At 54.7% G+C, this 21454-nt stretch overlaps 1 protein-coding gene across 1 annotated transcript in view; it reads left to right on the forward strand.

Moving 5' to 3' along the window:
* Positions 1–21454, forward strand: part of LOC137466458 (EVI5-like protein) — a 59875-nt gene that overhangs the window by 11635 nt on the left and 26786 nt on the right. The window contains exons 4-8 of the mRNA XM_068178185.1: positions 3314–3457; positions 9474–9563; positions 12873–12970; positions 16673–16733; positions 20262–20315. Coding sequence (XP_068034286.1) covers positions 3314–3457; positions 9474–9563; positions 12873–12970; positions 16673–16733; positions 20262–20315 — 447 coding nt within the window. The remainder of the gene's footprint in view (positions 1–3313; positions 3458–9473; positions 9564–12872; positions 12971–16672; positions 16734–20261; positions 20316–21454) is intronic.

Below are 21454 nucleotides of genomic sequence, written 5' to 3' on the forward strand. Positions count from 1 at the left end.
GGACAAGGATGGGATGGGGACAGGGACAAGGACAAGGACAAGGGCAGGATGGGGACAGGGACAAGGACGGGATGGGGACCGGGACAAGGACGGGATGGGGACAGGGACAAGGAGAAGGATGGGATGGGGACAGGGACAAGGACAAGGATGGGATGGGGACAGGGACAAGGACGGGATGGGGACAGGGACAAGGACAAGGACGGGATGGGGACAGGGACAAGGACAGGATGGGGACAGGGACAAGGACAAGGACAAGGACGGGATGGGGACAGGGACAAGGACAGGATGGGGACAGGGACAAGGACGGGATGGGGACAGGGACAAGGACGGGATGGGGACCGGGACAAGGACAAGGACGGGATGGGGACAAGGACAAGGACAAGGATGGGATGGGGACAGGGACAAGGACAAGGATGGGATGGGGACAGGGACAAGGACAAGGACAAGGACAAGGGTAGGATGGGGACAGGGACAAGGACGGGATGGGGACAGGGACAAGGACGGGATGGGGACAGGGACAAGGACAAGGATGGGATGGGGACAGGGACAAGGACAAGGATGGGATGGGGACAGGGACAAGGACGGGATGGGGACAGGGACAAGGACAAGGACGGGATGGGGACAGGGACAGGGGACGGGACGGGGACAGGGATGGGGACAGCGAGGGGACAGGGGACACAATGGGGACAGGATGGGATGGGGAGGGGACAGGGATGGGGACAGCGAGGGGACAGGGTCAGGGATAGGATGGGGACAGCGAGGGGACAGGGATGGGGACAGCGAGGGGACAGGGGACACAATGGGGATGGGGACAGGGATGACGAGGGGACACGATGGGGACAGGAATGGGGGCGGGGATGGGGACAGTGAGGGGACAAGGACAGACTCCCAGTTCCCAGTTTTGTTCCAGAATCCAACCGCAAATTCCCGTTCTTGTCTGACCCCAAATTCCCATTTTTGTCCCCGAATCCAACCCCAAATTCCCGTTCTTGTCTGACCCCAAATTCCCGTTCTTGTCTGACCCCAATTTCCCGTTCTTGTCTGATCCCAATTCCCATTCTTGTCCCCAAATCCAGCCCCAAATTCCCGTTCTTGTCTGACCCCAAATTCCCGTTCTTGTCTGACCCCAAATTCCCATTCTTGTCTGACCCCAATTCCCGTTCTTGTCCCCAAATCCAACCCCAAATTCCCGTTCTTGTCTGACCCCAAATTCCCGTTCTTGTCTGACCCCAATTCCCGTTCTTGTCTGACCCCAAATTCCCGTTCTTGTCTGACCCCAAATTCCCGTTCTTGTCCCCAAATCCAACCCCAAATTCCCGTTCTTGTCTGACCCCAAATTCCCGTTCTTGTCTGACCCCAAATTCCCGTTCTTGTCTGACCCCAAATTCCTGTCTTGTCTGACCCCAAATTCCCGTTCTTGTCCCCAAATCCAGCCCAAATTCCCGTTCTTGTCTGCCACCAAATTCCCGTTCTTGTCTGATCCCAAATTCCCGTTCTTGTCTGACCCCAAATTCCCGTTCTTGTCTGACCCCAAATTCCCGTTCTTGTCTGACCCCAATTCCCATTCTTGTCCCCAAATCCAGCCCCAAATTCCCGTTCTTGTCTGACCCCAAATTCCCGTTCTTGTCTGACCCCAAATTCCCGTTCTTGTCTGACCCCAATTCCCGTTCTTGTCCCCAAATCCAACCCCAAATTCCCGTTCTTGTCTGATCCCAATTCCCGTTCTTGTCTGACCCCAAATTCCCGTTCTTGTCTGACCCCAATTCCCGTTCTTGTCCCCAAATCCAACCCCAAATTCCCGTTCTTGTCTGATCCCAATTCCCGTTCTTGTCTGACCCCAAATTCCTGTTCTTGTCTGACCCCAAATTCCCATTCTTGTCTGACTCCAATTCCCGTTCTTGTCCCCAAATCCAACCTCAAATTCCCGTTCTTGTCTGACCCCAAATTCCCGTTCTTGTCTGACCCCAAATTCCCATTCTTGTCTGACCCCAATTCCCGTTTTTGTCCCCGAATCCAACCCCAATTCCCATTCTTGTCTGACCCCAATTCCCGTTTTTGTCCCCGAATCCAACCCCAATTCCCATTCTTGTCTGACCCCAATTTCCCGTTCTTGTCCCCAAATCCAACCCCAAATTCCCGTTCTTGTCTGATCCCAAATTCCCGTTCTTGTCTGATCCCAAATTCCCCTTCTTGTCTGATCCCAAATTCCCCTTCTTGTCTGATCCCAAATTCCCGTTCTTGTCTGATCCCAATTCCCGTTCTTGTCCAACCCTGAATTCCCATTTTTGTCCCTGAACCCAACCCCAAATTCCCCTTCTTGTCTGACCCCAATTTCCCGTTCTTGTCTGACCCCAAATTCCCGTTCTTGTCCCCAAATCCAACCCCAAATTCCCGTTCTTGTCTGACCCCAATTCCCGTTTTTGTCCAACCCTGAATTCCCATTTTTGTCCGACCCTGAATTCCCATTTTTGTCCGACCCTGAATTCCTGGTTTTGTCCCTGAACCTGACTCTGAATTCCCGTTTTTATCTGACCCCAAATTGCCATTTTTCGCCCCAAATCCAACCTTGAATTCTCGTTTTCATCACCAAATCCAACCCCGAATTTCTGGTTTTGTCTGACCCCAAATTCCTGTTTTTCTTCCCCAATACAATCCCAAATTCCCATTTTCATCCACAAATTCCTGTTTTTCTCCCCCAATCCAGCCCCAAATTCCCGTTTTTCTCCCAAAATTCCCGTTTTTCTCCTCAAATTCCCCTTTTTCTCCCCCAATCCAACCCCAAATTCCCCTTTTTCTCCCTCAATCCAACCCCAAATTCCCGTTTTTCTCCTCAAATTCCCGTTTTTCTCCCCCAATCCAACCCCAAATTCCCATTTTTCTCCCTCAATCCAACCCCAAATTCCCATTTTTCTCCCTCAATCCAACCCCAAATTCCCGTTTTTCTCCTCAAATTCCCACTTTTCTCCCCAAATCCAACCCCAAATTCCCGTTTTTCTCCCCCAATCCAACCCCAAATTCCCGTTTTTCTCCCAAAATTCCCATTTTTCTCCTCAAATTCCTGTTTTTCTCCCCCAATCCAACCCAAATTCCCATTTTTCTCCCCAAATTCCCATTTTTCTCCCTCAATCCAACGCCAAATTCCCGTTTTTTCTCCCCAAATTCCATTTTTCCACCCCAAATTTCCCTTTTTGTCCCTCACTCCAACCCCAAATTCCCATTTTTCTCCTCAAATTCCCATTTTTCTCCCCAAATCCAACCCCAAATTCCCGTTTTTCTCCCCAAATCCGACCCCGCGTTGCCGCTTTCCGCGCAGGAGCAGCTGCCGGAGCTGAACGTGCACTTCCGCTCGCAGAGCTTCCTCACCTCCATGTACGCCTCGTCCTGGTTCCTCACGCTCTTCCTCACCACCTTCCCCCTGCCCGTGGCCACGCGCGTCTTCGACATCTTCATGTACGAGGTAGCCCAAAATCGGCCCCTTCCGACCCAAAATGTGGGGTCGGGGGGAGTCAGAATCCATCAGAAATGGGTTTGGGGTGGATCAGATCCTTCAAAAATGGGTTTGGGGTGGATCAGATCCGTCAAAAATGGGTTTGGGGTGGATGAAACTCCTCAAAAATGGGTTTGGGTTTGACCAAACTCCTCAAAAATGGATTTGGTTTGACCAAGTCCCTCAAAAATGGGTTTGGGGTTGGTGAAACTCCTCAAAAATGGGTTTGGGGTGGATCAAACTCCTCAAAAATGGGTTTGGCTTTGACCAAACTCCTCAAGAATGGGTTTGGGTTTGACCAAACACCTCAAAAATGGGTTTGTGGTGCATCAAACTCCTCAAAAATGGGTTTGAGTTTGACCAAACTTCTCAAAAATGGGTTTGTGGTGGTTCAAACTCCTCAAAAATGGGTTTGAGTTTGACCAAACTCCTCAAAAATGGGTTTTGGGTTTGACCAAATCCCTCAAAATTTGGGTGGAACCAAATCCCTCGGGATTTGGGGTGGTTCCTCACGCTCTTCCTCACCACCTTCCCCCTGCCCGTGGCCACGCGCGTCTTCGACATCTTCATGTACGAGGTAGCCCAAAATCGGCCCCGTCCGACCCAAAATGTGGGGTCGGGGGGAGTCAGAATCCATCAGAAATGGGTTTGGGGTGGATCAGATCCTTCAAAAATGGCTTTGGGGTGGATCAGATCCTTCAAAAATGGGTTTGGGGTGGATCAGATCCTTCATAAATGGGTTTGGGTTTGACCAAATCCTCAAAAATGAGTTTGGGTTTGACCAAACCCTTCAAAAAAGAGTTTGAGTTGGCTCAAACTCCTCAAAAATGGATTTGGTTTGACCAAGTCCCTCAAAAATGGGTTTGGAGTGGATGAAACTCCTCAGAAATGGGTTTGGGGTGGATCAGATCCGTCAAAAATGGGTTTGGGTTTGACCAAATCCTTCAAAAATGAGTTTGAGTTGGCTCAAACTACTCAAAAATGGATTTGGTTTGACCAAGTCCCTCAAAAATGGGTTTGTGGTGGATGAAACTCCTCAAGAATGGGTTTGGGGTGGATCAGATCCGTCAAAAATGGGTTTGGGGTGGATCAGATCCTTCATAAATGGGTTTGGGGTGGATCAGATCCTTCATAAATGGGTTTGGGTTTGACCAAACTCCTCAAAAATGGATTTGGTTTGACCAAGTCCCTCAAAAATGGGTTTGTGGTGGTTCAAACTCCTCAAAAATGGGTTTGTGGTGGATCAAACTCCTCAAAAATGGGTTTGGGTTTGACCAAATCCCTCAAAATTTGGGTGGAACCAAATCCCTCAAGATTTGGGGTGGTTCCTCACGCTCTTCCTCACCACCTTCCCCCTGCCCGTGGCCACGCGCGTCTTCGACATCTTCATGTACGAGGTAGCCCAAAATCGGCCCCGTCCGACACAAAATGTGGGGTTGGGGGGAGTCAGAATCCATCAGAAATGGGTTTGGGGTGGATCAGATCCTTCAAAAATGGGTTTGGGGTGGATCAGATCCGTCAAAAATGGGTTTGGGGTGGATGAAACTCCTCAAAAATGGGTTTGGGTTTGACCAAACTCCTCAAAAATGGATTTGGTTTGACCAAGTCCCTCAAAAATGGGTTTGGGGTGGGTGAAACTCCTCAAAAATGGGTTTGGGGTGGATCAAACTCCTCAAAAATGGGTTTGGCTTTGACCAAACTCCTCAAGAATGGGTTTGGGTTTGACCAAACACCTCAAAAATGGGTTTGTGGTGCATCAAACTCCTCAAAAATGGGTTTGAGTTTGACCAAACTTCTCAAAAATGGGTTTGTGGTGGTTCAAACTCCTCAAAAATGGGTTTGAGTTTGACCAAACTCCTCAAAAAGGGGTTTGGGTTTGACCAAATCCCTCAAAATTTGGGTGGAACCAAATCCCTCGGGATTTGGGGTGGTTCCTCACGCTCTTCCTCACCACCTTCCCCCTGCCCGTGGCCACGCGCGTCTTCGACATCTTCATGTACGAGGTAGCCCAAAATCGGCCCCTTCCGACCCAAAATGTGGGGTCGGGGGGAGTCAGAATCCATCAGAAATGGGTTTGGGGTGGATCAGATCCTTCAAAAATGGCTTTGGGGTGGATCAGATCCTTCAAAAATGGGTTTGGGGTGGATCAGATCCTTCATAAATGGGTTTGGGTTTGACCAAATCCTCAAAAATGAGTTTGGGTTTGACCAAACCCTTCAAAAACGAGTTTGAGTTGGCTCAAACTCCTCAAAAATGGATTTGGTTTGACCAAGTCCCTCAAAAATGGGTTTGGAGTGGATGAAACTCCTCAGAAATGGGTTTGGGGTGGATCTAATCCCTCAAAAATGGGTTTGGGGTGGATCTAATCCCTCAAAAATGGGTTTGGGGTGGATTTTCAAATTCCTCAGAAATGGGTTTGGGGTGGATCAAACTCCTCAAAAATGGGTTTGTGGTGGATCAAACTCCTCAAAAATGGGTTTGTGGTGGATCAAACTCCTCAAAAATGGGTTTGAGTTTGACCAAACTCCTCAAGAATGGGTTTGGGTTTGACCAAATTCCTCAAAAATTTGGGTGGAACCAAATCCCTCAAGATTTGGGGTGGTTCCTCACGCTCTTCCTCACCACCTTCCCCCTGCCCGTGGCCACGCGCGTCTTCGACATCTTCATGTACGAGGTAGCCCAAAATCGGCCCCTTCCGACCCAAAATGTGGGGTCGGGGGGAGTCAGAATCCATCAGATATGGGTTTGGGGTGGATCAGGTCCGTCAAAAATGGGTTTGGGGTGGATCAGATCCTTCAAAAATGGGTTTGGGGTGGATGAAACTCCTCAAAAATGGGTTTGGGTTTGACCAAATCCTTCAAAAATGAGTTTGAGTTGGCTCAAACTCCTCAAAAATGGATTTGGTTTGACCAAGTCCCTCAAAAATGGGTTTGTGGTGGATGAAACTCCTCAAGAAGGGGTTTGGGGTGCTTCAAACTCCTCAAAAATGGGTTTGGGGTGGATCTAATCCCTCAAAAATGGGTTTGGGTTTGACCAAACTCCTCAAGAATGGGTTTGGGGTGGATCAAACTCCTCAAAAATGGGTTTGGGGTGGATCAAACTCCTCAAAAATGGGTTTGTGGTGGATCAGATCCCTCAAAAAATGGCTTTGGGGTGGATCAAACTCCTCAAAGATGGGTTTGGGGTGGATCAAACTCCTCAAAAATGGGTTTGTGATGGATCTAATCCGTCAAAAAGGGGTTTGTGGTGGATCTAATCCCTCAGAAATGGGTTTGGGGTGGATCAAATCCCTCAAAGATGGGTTTGGGGTGGATGAAACTCCTCAGAAATGGGTTTGGGGTGGATCAAACTCCTCAAAAATGGGATTGGGTTTGACCAAACTCCTCAAAAATGGGTTTGGGTTTGACCAAATCCCTCAAAATTTGGGTGGAACCAAATCCCTCAGGATTTGGGGTGGTTCCTCACGCTCTTCCGCACCACCTTCCCCCTGCCCGTGGCCACGCGCGTCTTCGACATCTTCATGTACGAGGTAGCCCAAAATCGGCCCCTTCCGACCCAAAATGTGGGCTTGGGGGGAGTCAGAATCCATCAGAAATGGGTTTGGGGTGGATCAGATCCTTCAAAAATGGGTTTGGGGTGGATCAAACTCCTCAAAAATGAGTTTGGGTGTGACCAAGTCCCTCAAAAATGGGTTTGGGGTGGATCAAATCCTTCAAAAATGAATTTGGGGTGGATCAAATCTCTCAGAAATGGGTTTGTGGTGGATCAAACTCCTCAAAAATGGGTTTGGGGTGGATCAAACTCCTCAAAAATGGGTTTGGGGTGGATCTAATCCATCAAAAATGGGTTTGTGGTGGATCTAATTCCTCAAAAATGGGTTTGGGGTGGATCAAACTCCTCAGAAATGGGTTTGGGGTGGATCAAATTCCTCAAAAATGAGTTTGGGGTGGATCAAACTCCTCAAAAATGGGTTTGGCTTTGACCAAACTCCTCAAGAATGGGTTTGTGGTGGATCAAACTCCTCAAAAATGGGTTTGGGGTGGATCAAACTCCTCAAAAATGGGTTTGTGGTGGTTCAAACTCCTCAAAAATGGGTTTGAGTTTGACCAAACTCCTCAAAAATGGGTTTGGGTTTGACCAAATCCCTCAAAATTTGGGTGGAACCAAATCCCTCAAGATTTGGGGTGGTTCCTCATGCTCTTCCTCACCACCTTCCCCCTGCCCGTGGCCACGCGCGTCTTCGACATCTTCATGTACGAGGTAGCCCAAAATCGGCCCCTTCCGACCCAAAATGTGGGCTTGGGGGGAGTCAGAATCCATCAGAAATGGGTTTGGGGTGGATCAGGTCCGTCAAAAATGGGTTTGGGGTGGATCAGAGCCTTCAAAAATGGGTTTGGGGTGGATGAAACTCCTCAAAAATGGGTTTGGGTTTGACCAAATCCTTCAAAAATGAGTTTGAGTTGGCTCAAACTCCTCAAAAATGGATTTGGTTTGACCAAGTCCCTCAAAAATGGGTTTGTGGTGGATGAAACTCCTCAAGAAGGGGTTTGGGGTGCTTCAAACTCCTCAAAAATGGGTTTGGGGTGGATCTAATCCCTCAAAAATGGGTTTGGGTTTGACCAAACTCCTCAAGAATGGGTTTGGGGTGGATCAAACTCCTCAAAAATGGGTTTGGGTTGGATCTAATCCTTCAAAAATGGGTTTGTGGTGGATCAAACTCCTCAAAAATGAGTTTGGGGTGGATCTAATCCCTCAGAAATGGGTTTGGGGTGGATCAAACTCCTCAAAAATGGGTTTGGGGTGGATCAAACTCCTCAAAAATGGGTTTGTGGTGGATGAAACTCCTCAAGAATGGGTTTGGGGTGCTTCAAACTCCTCAAGAATGGGTTTGGGGTGGATCTAATCCCTCAAAAATGGGTTTGGGTTTGACCAAACTCCTCAAGAATGGGTTTGGGGTGGATCAAACTCCTCAAAAATGGGTTTGGGTTGGATCTAATCCCTCAGAAATGGGTTTGGGGTGGATCAAACTCCTCAAAAATGGGTTTGGGGTGGATCAAACTCCTCAAAAATGGGTTTGGGGTGGATCTAATCCCTCAGAAATGGGTTTGTGGTGGATGAAACTCCTCAAAAATGGGTTTGGCGTGGATGAAACTCCTCAAGAATGGGTTTGGGGTGGATCAAACTCCTCAAGAATGGGTTTGGGTTTGACCAAACTCCTCAAAAATGGATTTGGTTTGACCAAACTCCTCAAAAATGGATTTGGTTTGACCAAGTCCCTCAAAAATGGGTTTGGGGTGGGTGAAACTCCTCAAAAATGGGTTTGGGGTGGATCAAACTCCTCAAAAATGGGTTTGTGGTGGATCTAATCCCTCAAAAATGGGTTTGTGGTGGATCAAACTCCTCAAAAATGGGTTTGGGGTGGATCAAACTCCTCAAAAATGGGTTTGGGGTGGATTAAACTCCTCAAAAATGGGTTTGTGGTGGATCAAACTCCTCAGAAATGGGTTTGGGTGGATCAAATCCCTCAAAGATGGGTTTTTGAGGTGGCCACGGTGACCCCATGGTGGCCCAGTGACCCAGGGATGACCCGAGGTGGCCCCAGGGTGGTCGTGGTGTCCCCATGGTGGTCGTGGTGACCCAGGGATGACCCGAGGTGTCCCCAGGGTGGTCGTGGTGACCCAGAGATGACACAAGATGGCCCCAGGGTGGTCGTGGTGACCCAGGGATGACCCGGGGTGGTCGCGGTGGCCCCGCGGTGGCCGCAGTGACCCGAGGTGGCCCCGGGGTGGTTGTGGTGGCCCTGCGGTGGTTGTGCTGACCCAGGGATGACCCGGGGTGGTTGTGGTGGCTCCGCGGTGGCTGCGGTGACCCAGGGATGACCCGGGGTGGTCGCGGTGGCCCCGCGGTGGCCGCAGTGACCCGAGGCGGCCCCGGGGTGGTCGCGGTGGCCCGTGGTGGCCGTGCTGACCGGGCGGGGCCGCGGCAGGGGCTGGAGATCGTGTTCCGCGTGGGGATGGCCCTGCTGCAGTTCAACCAGGCCGAGCTGGTGCAGCTGGACATGGAGGGCATGTCCCAGGTACCCACCCAGCGCGGCCAGGGCTGGCCTGCGGTGGCCTTGGGGTGGCCTTGGGGTGGCCTTGGTCAGAGGGGTGGGCTTGGGGTGGCCTTGGTCAGAGGGGTGAGCTTGGGGTGGGGTTGGTCAGAGGGGTGGGGTTGGGGTGGGTTTGGGGTGGCCTTGGTCAGTGGGGTGGCCTTGGGGTGGCCTTGGTCAATGGGGTGGCCTTGGGGTGGCCTTGGTCAATGGGGTGGGTTTGGGGTGGCCTTGGTCAATGGGGCGGCCTTGGGGTGGCCTTGGTCAGTGGGGCGGCCTTGGGGTGGCCTTGGTCAGAGGGGTGGGGTTGGGGTGGGGTTGGTCAATGGGGCGGCCTTGGGGTGGCCTTGGTTCAGTGGGGCGGCCTTGGGGTGGCCTTGGTCAGTGGGGTGGCCTTGGGGTGGCCTTGGTCAGTGGGGTGGCCTTGGGGTGGCCTTGGTCAGTGGGGTGGCCTTGGGGTGGCCTTGGTCAGTGGGGTGGGGTTGGGGTGGCCTTGGTCAGAGGGGTGGGGTTGGGGTGGCCTTGGTCAATGGGGTGGCCTTGGGGTGGCCTTGGTCAGTGGGGTGGCCTTGGGGTGGCCTTGGTCAGAGGGGTGGGCTTGGGGTGGGCTTGGGGTGGGTTTGGTCAATGGGGTGGGCTTGGGGTGGGATTGGGGTGGCCTTGGTCAGTGGGGTGGGCTTGGGGTGGCCTTGGGGTGGCCTTGGTCAATGGGGTGGCCTTGGGGTGGGTTTGGTCAGTGGGGTGGCCTTGGGGTGGGTTTGGTCAATGGGGTGGGCTTGGGGTGGGATTGGGGTGGCCTTGGTCAGTGGGGTGGGCTTGGGGTGGCCTTGGGGTGGCCTTGGTCAATGGGGTGGGCTTGGGGTGGGCTTGGGGTGGCCTTGGTCAGTGGGGCGGGCTTGGGATGGGGTTTGGGGTGGGCTTGGGGTGGGATTTGGGGTGAGTTTGGTAAAATGGATGGGATTTGGGGTGGCCTTGGTGAGTGGATGGGATTTGGGGTGGGATTTGGGGTGGGTTTGGTCAATGGATGGGGTTTGGGATGGGTTTGGTCAATGGATGGAATTTGGGGTGGGATTGGTCAATGGATGGGATTTGGGATGGGATTGGTCAATGGATGGGATTTGGGGTGGGATTGGTCAATGGCTGGGATTTGGGGTGGCCTTGGTCAGTGGATGGGATTTGGGGTGGGATTTGGGGTGGGTTTGGTCAATGGATGGGGTTTGGGGTGGGATTTGGGGTGGGTTTGGTCAATGGATGGGATTTGGGGTTTGGGGTTTCAGGTGGGTTTGGTCAATGGATGGGATTTGGGGTGGGATTTGGGGTGGGTTTGGTCAATGGATGGGGTTTGGGGTGGGATTTCAGGTGGGTGTGGTCAATGGATGGGATTTGGGGTGGGATTTGGGATGGGTTTGGTCAATGGATGGGATTTGGGATGGAATTTGGTCAATGGATGGGATTTGGGATGGAATTTGGTCAATGGATGGGATTTGGGATGGGATTTGGTCAATGGATGGGGTTTGGGATGGGTTTGGTCAATGGATGGGGTTTGGGGTGGGATTGGTCAATGGATGGGATTTGGGATGGGATTTGGGATGGGTTTGGTCAATGGATGGGGTTTGGGATGGGTTTGGGATGGGATTGGTCAATGGATGGGATTTGGGATGGGATTTGGGATGGGTTTGGTCAATGGATGGGGTTTGGGGTGGGATTGGTCAATGGATGGGGTTTGGGGTGGGATTTGGGATGGGTTTGGTCAATGGATGGGGTTTAGGGTGGGATTTGGGGTGGGATTGGTCAATGGATGGGATTTGGGGTGGGATTTGGGGTGGGTTTGGTCAGTGGATGGGATTTAGGATGGGATTGGTCAATGGATGGGATTTGGGATGGGTTTGGTCAATGGATGGGGTTTGGGGTGGGATTGGTCAATGGATGGGATTTGGGATGGGTTTGGTCAATGGATGGGGTTTGGGGTGGGATTGGTCAATGGATGGGATTTGGGGTGGGTTTGGTCAATGGATGGGTTTTGGGGTGGGATTTGCCAACGGGATGAGTTTATCCCCCTTTTGTCTTGGTTTCCCCCATTTGGGATGTTTTTGATCTCATTTTCCCGTTTCTGTTGTGCTGTCCCCGTTTTCGGGCCGGCCGTCCCCGCTGTGTCCGGAATTTCCCGTGTTTGATCTCGTTTTCCCGTTTCTGTTGTGCTCTCCCTGTTTTCCGGCCGGCCGTCCCCGCTGTGTTCGGAATTTCCCATTTTTGATCTCATTTTCCCGTTTCTGTTGTGCTGTCCCCATTTTCGGGCCGGCCGTCCCCGTTTTGTTTGGAATTTCCCGTGTTTGATCTCGTTTTCCCGTTTCTGTTGTGCTGTCCCCGTTTTCGGGCTGACTCTCCCCGTTTTGTCCGGAATTTCCCATGTTTGATCTCATTTTCCCATTTCTGTTGTCATTTCCCCATTTTCGGGCCGGCCGTCCCCGTTTTGTTTGGAATTTCCCGTGTTTGATCTCATTTTCCCGTTTCTGTTGTGCTGTCCCCGTTTTCGGGCCGGCCGTCCCCGCTGTGTCCGGAATTTCCCGTGTTTGATCTCATTTTCCCGTTTCTGTTGTGCTGTCCCCGTTTTCGGGCCGGCCGTCCCCGCTGTGTCCGGAATTTCCCGTGTTTGATCTCGTTTTCCCGTTTCTGTTGTGCTGTCCCCGTTTTCGGGCCGGCCGTCCCCGCTGTGTCCGGAATTTCCCGTGTTTGATCTCGTTTTCCCGTTTCTGTTGTGCTGTCCCCGTTTTCGGGCCGGCCGTCCCCGCTGTGTCCGGAATTTCCCGTGTTTGATCTCGTTTTCCCGTTTCTGTTGTGCTCTCCCCGTTTTCGGGCCGGCCGTCCCCGCTGTGTCCGGAATTTCCCGTGTTTGATCTCGTTTTCCCGTTTCTGTTGTGCTGTCCCCGTTTTCGGGCCGGCCGTCCCCGCTGTGTCCGGAATTTCCCGTGTTTGATCTCGTTTTCCCGTTTCTGTTGTGCTCTCCCCGTTTTCGGGCCGGCCGTCCCCGCTGTGTCCGGAATTTCCCGTGTTTGATCTCGTTTTCCCGTTTCTGTTGTGCTGTCCCCGTTTTCGGGCCGGCCGTCCCCGCTGTGTCCGGAATTTCCCGTGTTTGATCTCATTTTCCCGTTTCTGTTGTCATTTCCCCATTTTCGGGCTGACTCTCCTTGTTTTATTCTGATTTCCCGTGTTTGATCTCGTTTTCCCGTTTCTGTTGTCATTTCCCCGTTTTCGGGCCGGCCGTCCCCGCTGTCTCCGGGATCCGCGTGCCCGCAGTACTTCCAGAAGGTGATCCCACACCAGTTCGACTCGTGCCCGGACCAGCTGATCCTGCGCGCCTGCCAGGTCAAGTACAACCCCCGCCGGATGAAGAGGTCAGGGGCCACCCCCGTCCCTGTCCCTGCGTCACCTGTGTCACCTGCGTCACCTCTGTCACCTCTGTCACTTGTGTCACCCCGTCCCTGTCCCTGTGTCACCTGTGTCACCTGCGTCACCTCTGTCACCTCTGTCACTTGTGTCACCCCGTCCCTGTCCCTGCGTCACCTGTGTCACCTGCGTCACCTCTGTCACCTCTGTCACTTGTGTCACCCCGTCCCTGTCCCTGTGTCACCTCTGTCACCTGCGTCACCTCTGTCACCTCTGTCACCTGTGTCACCCCCGTCCCTGTCCCTGTGTAACTTCTGTCACCTCTGTCACCTCCATCCCTGTCCCTGCGTCACCTCTGTCACCTGCGTCACCTGTGTCACCTCTGTCACCTGCGTCACCTCTGTCACCTCTGTCACCTCCATCCCTGTCCCTGCGTCACCTCTGTCACCTGCGTCACCTGTGTCACCTCTGTCACCATCCCTGTGTCACTTCTGTCACCTCTGTCACCTGCGTCACCTCTGTCACCTCTGTCCCTGTGTCACCCCGTCCCTGTCCCTGTGTCACCTCTGTCCCTGTGTCACCCCATCCCTGTCCCTGTGTCACCTCTGTCACCTGTGTCACCTCTGTCACCGTCACCTGTGTCTCTTCTGTCCCTGTGTCACCCCCGTCCCTGTGCCTGGGTCACCTCTGTCACCTCCTGTCACCTCTGTCACCTGTGTCACCCCCGTCCCTGTCCCTGTGTCACCTCTGTCACCTGCGTCACCTGTGTCACCTCTGTCACCTGTGTCACCCCCGTCCCTGTCCCTGTGTCACCTCTGTCACCTGTGTCACCCCCGTCCCTGTCCCTGTGTCACTTCTGTCACCTCTGTCACCTGCGTCACCTCTGTCACTTGTGTCACCCCATCCCTGTCCCTGTGTCACCTCTGTTACTGCATCACCTGTGTCACCTCTGTCACTTGTGTCACCTGTGTCACCTCTGTCACCTGTGTCATCTCTGTCACTTGTGTCACCCCCGTCCCTGTCCCTGCGTCACCTCTGTCACCTGCGTCACCTCTGTCACTTCTGTCACCTGTGTCACCTCTGTCACTTGTGTCACCTCTGTCATTTGTGTCACCCCTGTCCCTGCGTCACCTCTGTCACCTCTGTCACCTCTGTCACCGTCCCTGTGTCACTTCTGTCACCTCTGTCACCTGCTTCACCTCTGTCACCCCCATCCCTGTCCCTGCGTCACCTCTGTCACCTCTGTCACCGTCCCTGTGTCACTTCTGTCACCTGCTTCACCTCTGTCACCCCCGTCCCTTTCCCTGTGTCACCTCTGTCACCTGCGTCACCTCTGTCACCTCTGTCACCTGTGTCACCTCTGTCACCTGTGTCACTTCTGTCCCTGTGTCACCCCCGTCCCTGTCCCTGCGTCACCTCTGTCACCTGCATCACCTGTGTCGCCGTCACCTCTGTCACCTCTGTCACCTGTGTCACCCCGTCCCTGTCCCTGTGTCACCTCTGTCACCTGCGTCACCTCTGTCACTTGTGTCACCTCCATCCCTGTCCCTGTGTCACCTCTGTCACCTGCGTCACCTGTGTCACTTCTGTCATCTGTGTCACCTCTGTCACCTGTGTCCCCTGTGTCACCTGTGTCACTTCTGTCATCTCTGTCACTTCTGTCATCTCTGTCACCTCTGTCACCGTCACTTGTGTCTCCTCTGTCACCTGTGTCACCCCGTCCCTGTGCCTGGGTCACTTCTGTCACCTCCTGTCACCTCTGTCCCTGTGTCACCCCCATCCCTGTCCCTGTGTCACCTGTGTCACCCCCATCCCTGTCCCTGGATTACCTCTGTCTCCTCCTGTCACGTCTGTCGCCTGTGTCACCTGTGTCCCCTCTGTGTCACCTCCATCCCTGTCATCTATGTCACCTCCTGTCACCTCTGTCACGTCTGTCACTTGTGTCACCTCTGTCACCTGGATCACCCCCGTCCCTTTCCCTGTGTCACCTGTGTCCCTCTGTCACCTCCGTCCCTGTCACCTGTGTCCCCTGTGTCACCTGTGTCCCCTGTGTCACCTCTGTCACCTCTGTCACCTGTGTCCCCTGTGTCACCTCTGTCACCTGGGTCACCCCCATCCCTGGGTCACCCGTGTCCCTGTCCCTGTGTCACCTGTGTCCCCTGGGTCACCTCCGTCCCTGTCCTTGTGTTGCCTCTGTCACCTGGGTCACCCCCATCCCTGTCCCTGTGTCACCTGTGTCCCTCTGTCACCTCCGTCCCTGTCCCTGTGTCACCTCTGTCACCTGGGTCACCCCCATCCCTGGGTCACCTGTGTCCCTGTCCCTGTGTCACCTATGTCACCTCTTTCACCTGTGTCACCTCTTTCACCTGTGTCCCCTCTGTCACCTCTGTCACCTGTGTCACCTCCGTCCCTGTCCCTGTGTCACCTCTCTCACCTGGGTCACCCCCGTCCCTGTCCCTGTGTCACCTCTCTCACCTGGGTCACCTCCTGTCACCTGGGTCACCTGTGTCACCTCTGTCATCTGTGTCACCGCCTGTCCCCTCTGTCACCCCCATGCCTGTCCCTGTGTCACCTGTCACCTCCTGTCCCCTCTGTCACCTCCTGTTGCTGTCCCTGTCCCCTCTGTCCCCTGTGTCACCTCTGTCCCCTGTGTCACCTCCTGTCCCTGTCCCCTCTGTCCCCTGTGTCACCTCTGTCCCCTGTGTCACCTCCTGTCCCCTTTGTCCCCTGTGTCACCACTGTCCCCTGTGTCACCTCCTGTCCCTGTCCCCTCTGTCCCCTGTGTCACCACTGTCCCCTGTGTCACCTCCTGTCCTTGTCACCTCTGTCCCCTGTGTCACCTCTGTCCCCTGTGTCACCTCCTGTCCCTGTCCCCATTGTCCCTGTGTCCCTGTGTCCCTGTCCCCATTGTCCCATTGTCCCAATTGTCCCCATTGTCCCCTGTGTCCCCATTGTCCCCACTGTCCCCGTTGTCCCCACTGTCCCCATTGTCCCCTGTGTCCCTGTCCCCATTGTCCCCATTGTCCCCCTTGTCCCTGTGTCCCTGTGTCCTTGTCCCCATTGTCCCAATTGTCCCCATTGTCCCCGTTGTCCCCATTGTCCCCTGTGTCCTGTGTCCCTGTCCCCACTGTCTCCACTGTCCCCATTGTCCCCACTGTCCCCATTGTCCCCACTGTCCCCACTGTCCACATTGTCCCCACTGTCCCCTGTGTCCCTGTCCCCATTGTCCCCACTGTCCCCACTGTCCCCGGTGTCCCCACCGTCCCCACTGTCCCCATTGTCCCCCATGTCCCCACTGTCCACATTGTCCCCATTGTCCCCTGTGTCCCCACTGTCCCCATTGTCCCCAATGTCCCCTGCTGTCCCCACTGTCCCCATTGTCCCCAATGTCCCCTGCTGTCCCCATTGTCCCCATTGTCCCCATTGTCCCCACTGTCCCCTGTGTCCCCATTGTCCCCATTGTCCCCATTGTCCCCGTTGTCCCCACTGTCCCCATTGTCCCCATTGTCCCCATTGTCCCCTGTGTCCTGTGTCCCTGTCCCCATTGTCCCCACTGTCCCCTGTGTCCCCATTGTCCCCGTTGTCCCCACTGTCCCCATTGTCCCTGTGTCCCTGTGTCCTGTGTCCCTGTCCCCACTGTCCCCTGTGTCCCCATTGTCCCCGTTGTCCCCACTGTCCCCACTGTCCCCATTGTCCCTGTCCCTCCCCAGGCTGGAGAAGGAATACGCCGCCCTCAAGAGCAAAGAGATGGAGGAGCAGATCGAGATCAAGGTGGGACACCTGGGACATCTGGGGACACCAGGGACACCTGGGGACACCTGGGGACATCTGGGACATCTGGGGACACCAGGGACACCTGGGGACACCTGGGGACATCTGGGACATCTGGAGACACCTGGGGGACATCTGGGACACCTGGGGACACCTGGGGACACCTGGGACACCTGGGGACACCTGGGACATCTGGAGACACGTGGGGGACATCTGGGGTGACCTGGGGACACCTGGGACATCTGGAGACACCTGGGGACACCTGGGACACCTGGGGACACCTGGAACACCTGGGACATCTGGAGACACCTGGGGACACCTGAGGGACATCTGGGGTGACCTGGGGACACCTGGGGACACCTGGGACACCTGGGGACACCTGGGACATCTGGAGACACGTGGGGGACATCTGGGGTGACCTGGGGACACCTGGGGACACCTGGGACAGCTGGGGACACCTGGGGACACTGCGGGTCCTCACGGGGTCATCCTGAGCCATCCCACGGCCATTGGAGCCACCCCAGTGTCACTTTGAGCCACCCCAGGGTCACCAAAGCCACCCCGCATCACCAAAGTCACTCTGGAGCCACCTTGGGTCACCCCAGAGTCACCTTGGGTCCTCTCAGGGTCACCAAAGCCACCCTGGGGCCACCTGGCCCATCCTTGGGGCCACCAAAGCCACTCTGGAGCCACCTTGGGTCATCCGAGGGTCACCTTGAGCCACCGCAGGGTCACCAAAGCCACCCTGGCTGTCCCCAGGGTTGGTGACACATGGGGACATCCCCTCCCCCTTCCCTGGGCTAATGTCCCTTTGTCCCCTCCCTGTCCCCTCATTGTCCCCTCATTGTCCCCTCTCTGTCCCCTCATTGTCCCCTCATTGTCCCCTCATTGTCCCCTCCCTGTCCCCTTGCTGTCCCCTCATTGTCCCCTCCCTGTCCCCTCCCTGTCCCCTCATTGTCCCCTCCCTGTCCCCTCATTGTCCCCTCATTGTCCCCTCATTGTCCCCTCCCTGTCCCCTCCCTGTCCCCTCCCTGTCCCCTCATTGTCCCCTCTCTGTCCCCTCCCTGTCCCCTCCCTGTCCCCTCATTGTCCCCTCTCTGTCCCCTCCCTGTCCCCTCATTGTCCCCTCATTGTCCCCTCATTGTCCCCTCATTGTCCCCTCATTGTCCCCTCATTGTCCCCTCACTGTCCCCTCATTGTCCCCTCATTGTCCCCTCATTGTCCCCTCATTGTCCCCTCATTGTCCCCTCCCTGTCCCCTCATTGTCCCCTCACTGTCCCCTCATTGTCCCCTCATTGTCCCCTCATTGTCCCCTCCCTGTCCCCTCCCTGTCCCCTCATTGTCCCCTCATTGTCCCCTCATTGTCCCCTCATTGTCCCCTCCCTGTCCCCTCATTGTCCCCTCATTGTCCCCTCCCTGTCCCCTCATTGTCCCCTCACTGTCCCCTCATTGTCCCCTCATTGTCCCCTCCCTGTCCCCTCATTGTCCCCTCCCTGTCCCCTCATTGTCCCCTCATTGTCCCCTCCCTGTCCCCTCATTGTCCCCTCATTGTCCCCTCATTGTCCCCTCCCTGTCCCCTCATTGTCCCCTCATTGTCCCCTCTCTGTCCCCTCATTGTCCCCTTCCTGTCCCCTCCCTGTCCCCTCATTGTCCCCTCATTGTCCCCTCCCTGTCCCCTCATTGTCCCCTCCCTGTCCCCTCATTGTCCCCTCATTGTCCCCTCCCTGTCCCCTCATTGTCCCCTCATTGTCCCCTCATTGTCCCCTCCCTGTCCCCTCCCTGTCCCCTCATTGTCCCCTCTCTGTCCCCTCCCTGTCTCCTCATTGTCCCCTCCCTGTCCCCTCCCTGTCCCCTCCCTGTCCCCTCATTGTCCCCTCATTGTCCCCTCATTGTCCCCTCCCTGTCCCCTCATTGTCCCCTCCCTGTCCCCTCATTGTCCCCTCATTGTCCCCTCATTGTCCCCTCCCTGTCCCCTCCCTGTCCCCTTGCTGTCCCCTCATTGTCCCCTCCCTGTCCCCTTGCTGTCCCCTCATTGTCCCCTCCCTGTCCCCTCTCTGTCCCCTCCCTGTCCCCTCATTGTCCCCTCATTGTCCCCTCCCTGTCCCCTCATTGTCCCCTCCCTGTCCCCTCATTGTCCCCTCATTGTCCCCTCTCTGTCCCCTCATTGTCCCCTCCCTGTCCCCTCATTGTCCCCTCCCTGTCCCCTCCCTGTCCCCTCATTGTCCCCTCCCTGTCCCCTCATTGTCCCCTCCCTGTCCCCTCTCTGTCCCCTCATTGTCCCCTCATTGTCCCCTCATTGTCCCCTCCCTGTCCCCTCTCTGTCCCCTCATTGTCCCCTCTCTGTCCCCTCATTGTCCCCTCCCTGTCCCCTCTCTGTCCCCTCATTGTCCCCTCCCTGTCCCCTCTCTGTCCCCTCATTGTCCCCTCCCTGTCCCCTCTCTGTCCCCTCATTGTCCCCTCTCTGTCCCCTCATTGTCCCCTCCCTGTCCCCTCTCTGTCCCCTCATTGTCCCCTCTCTGTCCCCTCTCTGTCCCCTCATTGTCCCCTCATTGTCCCCTCCCTGTCCCTCCCTGTCCCCTCATTGTCCCCTCATTGTCCCCTCCCTGTCCCCTCATTGTCCCCTCCCTGTCCCCTCTCTGTCCCCTCCCTGTCCCCTCATTGTCCCCTCATTGTCCCCTCTCTGTCCCCTCCCTGTCCCCTCATTGTCCCCTCATTGTCCCCTCCCTGTCCCCTCATTGTCCCCTCATTGTCCCCTCATTGTCCCCTCCCTGTCCCCTCATTGTCCCCTCTCTGTCCCCTCCCTGTCCCCTCTCTTTCCCCTCCCTGTCCCCTCATTGTCCCCTCCCTGTCCCCTCCCTGTCCCCTCCCTGTCCCCTCCCTGTCCCCTCATTGTCCCCTCCCTGTCCCCTCTCTGTCCCCTCATTGTCCCCTCCCTGTCCCCTCATTGTCCCCTCTCTGTCCCCTCTCTGTCCCCTCATTGTCCCCTCATTGTCCCCACATTGTCCCCTCCCTGTCCCCTCATTGTCCCCTCATTGTCCCCTCCCTGTCCCCTCCCTGTCCCCTCTCTGTCCCCTCATTGTCCCCTCCCTGTCCCCTCCCTGTCCCCTCATTGTCCCCTCATTGTCCCCTCATTGTCCCCTCCCTGTCCCCTCTCTGTCCCCTCATTGTCCCCTCATTGTCCCCTCCCTGTCCCCTCCCTGTCCCCTCATTGTCCCCTCATTGTCCCCTCTCTGTCCCCTCTCTGTCCCCTCATTGTCCCCTCTCTGTCCCCTCATTGTCCCCTCATTGTCCCCTCATTGTCCCCTCCCTGTCCCCTCATTGTCCCCTCATTGTCCCCTCCCTGTCCCCTCATTGTCCCCTCATTGTCCCCTCATTGTCCCCTCTCTGTCCCCTCTCTGTCCCCTCATTGTCCCCTCATTGTCCCCTCCCTGTCCCCTCATTGTCCCCTCATTGTCCCCTCATTGTCCCCTCCCTGTCCCCTCTCTGTCCCCTCCCTGTCCCCTCATTGTCCCCTCCCTGTCCCTTCAGCGGCTCCGCTCCGAGAATCGGCTCCTGAAGCAGCGAATCGAGACCCTGGAGAAGGTGAGGACCCCAAAAAAACCTCCCCAAAAAACCCCAAAACCCCCCAGAAAACCCCAAAACACCGCATGGAACCCAAAACAAACCCAAAAAAACCCCAAAACACCGCGCGGAACCCAAAACAAACCCAAAAAAACCCTAAAAACAAACCCAAAACACCTTATGGAGCCCAAAACAAACCCAAAAAACCCTAAAACACCACATGGAACCCAAAACAAACCCAAAAACCCTAAAAACAAACCCAAAACACCACATGGAACACAAAACAAACCCAAAAAAACCCTAAAACACCGCATGGAACCCAAAAACAAACTCAAAAAACCCCAAAACACCGCGTGGAACCCAAAACCGCCCCAAAAAAAATCACCCCAAAAACCCCAAAACACCGCATGGAACCCAAAACCAAACCCAAAACCAAACCCAAAAAACCCTAAAACAAACAAACAAAAATTTTGAGATTAATAAAAAAATCATTCTTGCCCAAAATCCCCCATTTTGAGCTTTAAAAAAAAAATAAATTTTGCCCCAAATCCCCCATTTTGAGCTTTAAAAAAAAAAAAATTTTGCCCCAAATCCCCAATTTTGAGATTCAAAAACAATCATTTTTGCCCAAAATCGCCCATTTTGAGCCCAAAATCGCCCATTTTGAGGTGAAACAATCACTTTTGCCAAAACCGCCGGATTTGGGACCAAAGCCCCAGCCCAGCGCCACGTGAACCTGGGAATTCCGGGAATTCGCAGGGGGGACGCGGGAGTCACTGTCACTGTGTCACTGTGTCACTGTCACTGTGTCACTGTGTCACTGTCACTGTGTCACTGTCACTGTGTCACTGTGTCACTGTGTCACTGTGTCATTGTCACTGTGTCACTGTGTCACTGTGTCACTGTCACTGTGTCACTGTCACTGTGTCACTGTGTCACTGTGTCACTGTCACTGTGTCACTGTCACTGTGTCACTGTGTCACTGTGTCACTGTCACTGTGTCACTGTGTCACTGTCACTGTCACTGTGTCACTGTGTCACTGTGTCACTGTGTCACTGTGTCACTGTCACTGTCACTGTCACTGTGTCACTGTCACTGTGTCACTGTCACTGTGTCACTGTGTCACTGTCACTGTGTCACTGTCACTGTGTCACTGTGT

This window comes from Anomalospiza imberbis, unplaced genomic scaffold, assembly GCF_031753505.1.
Source record: "Anomalospiza imberbis isolate Cuckoo-Finch-1a 21T00152 unplaced genomic scaffold, ASM3175350v1 scaffold_218, whole genome shotgun sequence".
Lineage (NCBI taxonomy): Eukaryota > Metazoa > Chordata > Aves > Passeriformes > Viduidae > Anomalospiza > Anomalospiza imberbis.